At 48.0% G+C, this 7,664-nt stretch overlaps 1 protein-coding gene across 1 annotated transcript in view; it reads right to left on the bottom strand.

Annotated features, from left to right (window-relative positions):
- PCSK1 (proprotein convertase subtilisin/kexin type 1) overlaps positions 1-3,886 on the bottom strand; it is a 27,271-nt gene extending 23,385 nt beyond the window's left edge. The window contains exons 1-2 of the mRNA XM_057376804.1: positions 3,704-3,886; positions 2,125-2,229 (exon numbers count right to left, since the gene is read on the bottom strand). Coding sequence (XP_057232787.1) covers positions 2,125-2,229; positions 3,704-3,886 — 288 coding nt within the window. The remainder of the gene's footprint in view (positions 1-2,124; positions 2,230-3,703) is intronic.
- Positions 3,887-7,664: the final 3,778 nt, after the last annotated feature.

The following is a 7,664-nucleotide window of genomic DNA, read 5'->3' as shown; positions in this document are numbered from 1 at the left end:
ATACCCATGCAAGTGCAGGTATTTCAAACTGCTCCATTCATGTCTAGGGCCATACATACTTGTGCACACGTTGGAGCAATTAACTTTATCTCTCTTCCCTGCCCCCAGCCAAGCTTGACCTCTTCACCACCCAACAACAATTAGCAATTGACAGCTTCCATGCTTGTTATTTTTTTTTCCACGGTAAAGAGCGAATGCACTGAGGTAAATGAGCTGAAACTCCCAAGCACGTATGTCAGGCAAACAAGCCAAATGCTTGTCACTCAGCAGCTGGGTGAGGTTCCAACCATCCATCTCATGCACAAGCTGAAGGCTCTATGCCAAATCTCCAATAACTGATATATAAAGCAGCAGAAATAATCTCGATTCAACTCTACTTGCAAGAAAGCAGGTTTGGAAATTAGTGCAAATACTAGAAGAAGTCAGCTACCCAGATAATTACATCCCTTCAACGTATTCACAGCCTTTGTCTGTTTTGTAACAAACACTGTAGGAAGCAGATAAATATTCAGATTAGAGCCAAGTTTTACCATAGCTTTCACACTTAACATACCATAAAATTTGTGAAGGTGTTGTACAAACAAAAACAGGATTCCCTTTTCTGTCCCTTTTTATAGGCTGAATMTAAATCTTTTAAAGCAGGCTGCTGCTGAACAAGTGCAGTTCTTTAGAGCAAAGGTCTCTGTGTAACTACACAGCGTTACATGATTGCTTTGTGTTTATACACTTACATAACACATAATTACATCTCATTTATTCAYCGAGTTAATTTGCATACTGGATGGTAAATAAAAGGGAAATTGGAGTAAATTTAGCAAATCACCTACAGCACTTTGAAGTCCGGTTTCTGGAACTGAGAGTGCAAGGATGCACTAATGTCTGGTGGCAATGTGATACAATCGCTTCCACTTTGCTACAGCTTTAAAATGTGAAATATTAACGTGTGGTATCATCCCTGTGTAACAGATTCATTTGAAGCAGTAAGCCCAAAAAAGAGAGAAACTGCATCCAAAACTCTGATCCTGGACATCATACTACAATGACATTGGACATACTAGTGTATGTAGGGTCATAAATTGGAACCAGATGACACTGAACCTGTGGGTTTGAGCACCCCTAAGGCAGAGCTGTTTCAAATTTAACTGTTAAACCAATGTTTGCAAGAAAATAGATGAGAGTGTACAGCTTAGAAACATGACAGGCAAAACAAACACCCTGTCTTGCCATACAGAGTATTTCCTCCTAGTTGACATTTTCATCCAAATGAAAATTACTCGTTCTGAAGTGATTTGTCCTTATATGCTAATTTGCTGGTTTTCACGACTAGGTTACTTCATGGTTTGGACAGCTCATATTGTCACAATGATTGTGGCAACAATGCTGATCAGAAAATCAAATGTTGTTGCAAGATTTCCCCAGAAAGTAGCTTGTGAGAGAAGCTGACAGCTTTTCTGGTCTGCTCTTTAAATTTGTCATGCATCCCAGCTTTTCATTACGCTTACAAAGAAATGCTTCTCTCTTAAATAAAAGCCAGATAAACGGGGAGTCTGCTCCACCAGTGGGTTGTGCCCTGGCTCTCCAGTTTGCCTGCTCTCTGATTGCAGCGGCGTATCATTGTAACAAAAGGCTGCAAGTCTGGAATGTGTGATGGATCCTTTGAGAAGGGATTTTAGCTTGTCGCAGAAGCCAATCCAGCAGCTCAGCCCTTTTCCCCTTCTTCTTTTACTTAATATGCAGTCACTTTAAATCAAACCTAATTCACATGGTAATTGCACAGACGTGCCCTAATTAGACTTAGTGCATCTATGGATTTTTACTTTGAATCCAGCCCCCGTGGTTCCCCGTTCACATTTTCATCATTGACACACGAACTTCGGAAATTCCRGTGCTGCACACCTTAAATCTTAATTTGGAAAGCTCTTGTAAAATACATGGTAAGGGACGGTCAGATTTTGCCTGTGAATGACAGGATAGTTAAGCATTATTCAGCAYGAGTATGGATGGCTGAATACATTAGACTTGCAAAATGAGGAAGGCCTGCCTGTGACCTCATTACAAAGCTAGCGGTAAGGAGACAGAATAATGAAAAAAAAATTAATAAAAGAGAATAAATTTAACACTCACCCGCTCGTCATCAGAAAGTCTCTTGGTGATATGAATAGCACTTCTTCGGGACCGTCTCGGGTGACTCTTATGTCTGAATAAGTAGTGGTTTTTCAGTGACCCAATCTGTAAAACACAGGCATGCTTTAACTATCGAGAGGTATCTCCCCACAGTTAGCAAATCCCAGCAATCAAAACCCGAATGAGTTCGTGCTGCCTGAAAGACAAAAGAGCAAGAAACTAGCCTTTAGATATTTTAATCTAAGCAAGGAAGCACTCTTCAAGTAACAAGTGCTTCTCACAGCCTGTGTGCTGCTATAAGAAGCCGGGGGAGTAATTTCATTTCAGCTACTCAAGTGCAGTCATTACTACTACAGTACTCAAGTTACACAGCACCGGTGCTAGCGAYCACTACACTCACGGACACCCCTGGGTACAGCCGCATTTCGCAGGGCAGGTTGCACCTATGGTCACTCATCGGCTTTTCGTGGGTTTCAGCTGGACAGGTGTGAAAAGCTCTGCATGGCTTCAGACAACCTCGCAGCGGGGCTGGCTGTGCAGGCACCCGCTGTGGCAGCATTTCCACCGGCACAGACGCCGGGAGGGCTGGGTGCACCCCGCAGAATTTCAACACCCCGCTGTTCTAAGGACTGGCCGTTGGACGCTGTGGGGTGCAAATGCAGCGCCTATAGAGGCAGGAGGACAAAACCCACAGAGCTGGGGTCACACCTGCAGGTTTGGGAGTCCGGAAAACACGACAGTGCCCGGACGCGCGGCTGGGCAGGCGGCCGGAAGGAACTGCTCATGGTCAGCACCGGGGACACGGAGGAGAGCTGACCACGACTCCGGCCACTGTGCCGAGCCGGGGGCAGTGGGGTCCCGGCGGTGGCGGACACGATGCCCGGCACAGGACCCTCGCCGGGTGGTGAGATGAAGCTGTTCCCTCACGGCGGTTACTCATCCCTGACAACGCTGACGTCACGGCATCCCAAAAAAGCGCCCGAGGGATGGCTGGAGAGAAGCCCCGCGATGGCGATGGAGCCGGCGGGGCGGAGGCGGCGCGGGGCCGTAGCCGGGACTGCCCGCGCCCTTCTCCTGTCCGGACTGCCCCGGGAAAGCCGGGAGCCCTGCCCGGTCCCCACTGGGACAGAGGGGTGCCCGGCCGGTCCCTCAAGGGAGAACAGGGCGCCTTGCCTTACTCTGTCTGATCTCCTSAGGGAGAGCGAGATGCCCTGCCTGGACCCCTCCGGGGACAGCCGGAACCCCTTCCCGACYCTCCCCAGTCCCGCTGCGGTGAGCGGGTGCGCCCTGCTCCCTCTCGTCAAGGAGAGCCGGAGGTCCCCGCCTGGTCCCCTGAGGAAGAGCCGAGCCGCCCTGCCCCGTCCCCTCTGAAATCTCCGTCCCTGGCCGGGCGCCAGGGGCGGACCCGGACCCCGGGAGGCTGCGGTGGGGGACCGGGAGCTTCAAACTCCCGCGTGCGGCAACCGGACACAAGTTCGAGGGAGAGGGGAGGGAAGGAGCCTCGCGGGGTGGGAAAGGATCCCCGTCGAGGAGCATCATCCGGGATGCTCGGCGGCAGCTGTTCCCCGCCCGGCCGTACCTGCCCCACCAGGTCGTAGTCCAGCTCGTCCGCGATGGCTCTGGCAGCGTCGTGGCCGGCCGGGATCTCCGCTGCCCACTCGTTGAGGAAGAGCCGCCCGGCGCTGCCTCCTCGGGGCAGTGTCCAGGCTGCCAGGAGCACGACCAGGACTGCGCACCGGCCGGCCCAGCGCCGCCCGGCCATGGCCGCGGGACGCGGGAGGGATGCGGGCGGGCGGGATGCGGGCGGGATGCGGCGCCGCGTTGCTACGCGATAGCGGGGAGCGGAGMCCTGCCTGCCTGCCTGCCGGCGCGGCTGCCCGAGGCTCACAGACCCTCCGGAGCCGGAATGGAAATGAGTGTTTACACGTCAAAACGACGACAGCCATCCTGACGTCAAGTGTACCTGGCCCCCGAGCCGGGGGGGTGTGGGGGGGTGATTCCCGGGGGGGCGCGGAAGCGAGCGGGATGGGGGCGGGGGCGCGGGGGCGAAACTCGGCGAGTCTCGGGGGATGGGAGTGGGGGGGAAAGCTGGGGTGGCGGCGGCTCGGCGGGACGGGGGGTGCGGGGTCTGGTCCCCGCGGGCAGGGGGAGGCTCCCCGAGCGCGGCGGACTGGCTCGGTGCCGGTCGCGGTCGTTTCCATTATTGCAGGTGATCGGCAGGACCCGAACCGAAGGTGAGGCAGGAGMGCGGACCCCGCCCGCCCCTCGCACCCATCCTGTGGCGGGTGGGTGCTCTGCCCCCAACCCGCGTCCCCTCTCGCCTCGGTGCGAGGGCAGAGAGGAACGAATTCATCCTTTTTTGCTCAACTGAGCTCCTAAACCGGGACCCAGCGGGCGGCGCAGCCCGATTAGTGTGCGATGTCCCCCAACACCTCCGACACGCCAGAATCGGGCTGCATTTATTGCCCACCCTGACGACGGTGGGGAAATACATTTATCCTCAAATKCAGTTATTAATTTTGCGCAATTTTTCATTTTTAAGTAATTTTAATTCTTTTTTTTAATCGCATCCAGTGGTCTCTGCATGTTGCACTTTTTAAGCAATTACTTCCATTTTTTAAACACTTATTTCCATATTTTCATTATGCATCTGCATTCCTCCAGCTCCTTCAGTTTTACTTAACATTCCTTCTACCATTACACTGTCTTTCTTCACATGTTAGAAAATGCTTCTAAAAGTTTCCTGATGGTTTCTAAATACTCTTTACCTCTGAAACTGAACCTTTAAGCAGCTTCACTTTATAGTGCACTATATTTCATWGCTTGATTCTTCCAACTTTTAAACTGTAAATTTTCCTAAGCTACTTTTAGATCTGTGCCTCAATAATGTACTTCCTTCTGTTTATACAAGTGATTGCTATGCCTGCCCTACTCTTTATTTGCTTCTAAAATGGGAAAATGACAAAAACATAAATATGAAACAATGAGGAGAGGAAAATATTGTATAATACCAGTGTTTCAGTGTCTGACATCTCAGSCCCAGACATTATTATGCCAGAAAGGATGTGGTTCTGAGCATCCCCATGGACCCATAGAGATCACTGCCCCTGCTGTGCCAGCCACAGGAATAGGAACCTCAAATAACAGGAGTATGAATGGATCTAGGAGAGAGAAAATAATAAGTGTGTAATAAGTATACTAGAAATGCCAAGAGAATATCAATAAATATTGATAGAGAATAGAACACTGATGAAATGACCCTACAGCACCATCCTGTTGTCCACCCACGCTTTCTTTCTGCAGCATGATGTAATAACAGGGCAAGGTTCATCAAAGCCAAGCCAGCAAATATGGCATGTGGCTCCTGTTCATTTTAATTTGTTTTATTCTCTGCATGATTTTCTCAGTGTTCACTGCCAAAAATGTGTTTTCTTCACTACTTTCCTGGACAGATGCCTTAAAGATCCCTCTGTTCCATTTTTAGCATTGTTTCTGAGGCTTTATTTAAAWGTGGCCATCTCGCCAAGCAATATCTGGTTTCATGTGGGTTTTTCCTGTGTTGGTGTTACCTCTTCTGCTCTACTCAAAACACAAAGTGCTTTTTACCTCTCATTTCTCATCACTGAGACTGCGAGTTGGCATGGCTTTTTTTTATTGCATTTTGTAATAAGAAACTGTGCTGAAATATTGCCTGCATACAGAAATGAAATCGAAGTCATATATGTGTATAATGACAATCTATGCCCTCAAGTCTTTAAGTGGTGATCAGAATATCTACAACCATAGAGGTGTTTTGAAATTCTARGTACTGTTTTATAAATGATTCATTCATTCACATATGTTTGGCTTTTAAGACATTTTTCTGTGCAGGATGAAGGGCTGTGTACAGAATTTTGGAATGTGCCAGAGAAAAAGTCTGTGCTACATGGACTTCTTTTTGCCCTCCATTCATGAAAGATGCTGTCCAATGCACTACATTCTCATCTAATAATAGCACAATAAATAGGAACAGCTTGCTCAGCAGCATCAGGTGGAGTCAAAGATAATTGTTTTATGCTTCATAAACAATTTAGGTTTGTTGTTTATCAGTGAAATATTTATTTAGTCCCTACTGCACCCAGTGGTATTCTGCCTGAGTGCAAAATCAGAAACAAACACAGGRCCCATTATGAAAATAATATTTCTTCTTTATAACTTCAGTTTAACATGATATTCGAGATAGACACATGCTTCCAGGGAATCCATGCCATGATAAGGACCTGGCTCAGAACTGTTGGTAAAGCAGGTTTTTTTTCCACATGTGGTTACTTAGTGGGAATCATTGCCTTTCCCAAGCTGAAATGTCCCTTTGTAGAACAAGTGCAAAATGTTCCCTTGCACATAGGCTAGCTGTCTTTCAAAACCGAGGATGAAATCCTAAGTCACAAAATTCACCAGGAATTTAACTGGGTGGATTTTTCTTCTTGTTAAAAGGGTTGCAAAGGTTCCAGGCTGCAGCTGTGTTTTTGTACCTGCACTTCTGATCCTTCAAAGGCTTGTCCATAAAAAGGGAGACAGAYTGTTTTGAAAGTCTTACACACAACACTTTATTTCCTTGCTTGTTGGTAGACCTATCTAAACCTAATACGCCTTTTTCAAAGTTCAGGTCCATAATCTGGAGCCCAACTCTCTGCTTGGCTGCTGGGGCTTCTCTTCAGACACCTGTTCCTGGAGTGGGGATCCCTCTCTGCAGCCAGTACCCTGTGACTTCACCATGCCCAAATTGACAACAAACCCATTCCATCAGTCAGAACTAAGAAATGGACAAGGCTGGGGGAGTTCAGGAGCTTCAAGACCTCTGAAATGTCAGCCAGAACCCTATGAAATACATTTAATACAGGGTGGGAAGCACAGGCATGAAACCCAGCAAGCAGTAAATTGAGAAAGCCGTCACTGAAATGAAAGCACCTGGGGAAAGTATAGAGAAAGATRTGTTTCTTCTTTGTGCACTTTACAGAAGAGGAGCAACTGTGTTTCTTACTGAGGCAATTAAGGAAAGAGCAGAGATAAACAGGAGCCGGGCATGAGGAAAACCAAAGGAAGGTAAAAGCACCGTGTTTATCTGCAGAAAATTCAAAAGCCTTCAGGAAGATGCCACTTTTATCATCCTATTATTGCTGCAAGTATGTTTCAGATAAAGACAGGTACTATGTAATGACATTTTCTTTTGGATCAGTCACAGTGTAAAAGCCAGAGAGAAAATTCATCTCTGATGTCTTACCACACTCAGGCGGTTTGATTTTGTAAAATGAAGCCGAGCATGTTTTGGCTACCCACAGAGCTTGCTTTCAATATGTAAGCTGAATTTAGGTTAAAATATTGGTAGCTCTTAATGGGCAAACAGCAAGCCCCCTCTGTGAGAAGATTAAACGGGTGTGTTTAGGGAGCAGGGGGAACACATCCTGGATGTTTTACTGAGTCGCTGCACAGGCTGCTGGATTGATGGAGAGAGGTAAGACCAGGTCTTGATGCTGGGAATCTTCCAAAGCAGGGACTCGTCT

Source organism: Malurus melanocephalus, unplaced genomic scaffold (genome assembly GCF_030028575.1).
Source record: "Malurus melanocephalus ecotype Western Australia unplaced genomic scaffold, MMel_1.1 scaffold_291, whole genome shotgun sequence".
NCBI classification, from domain to species: Eukaryota; Metazoa; Chordata; class Aves; order Passeriformes; family Maluridae; genus Malurus; species Malurus melanocephalus.
This window is presented reverse-complemented; position numbering and strand designations above follow the sequence as displayed.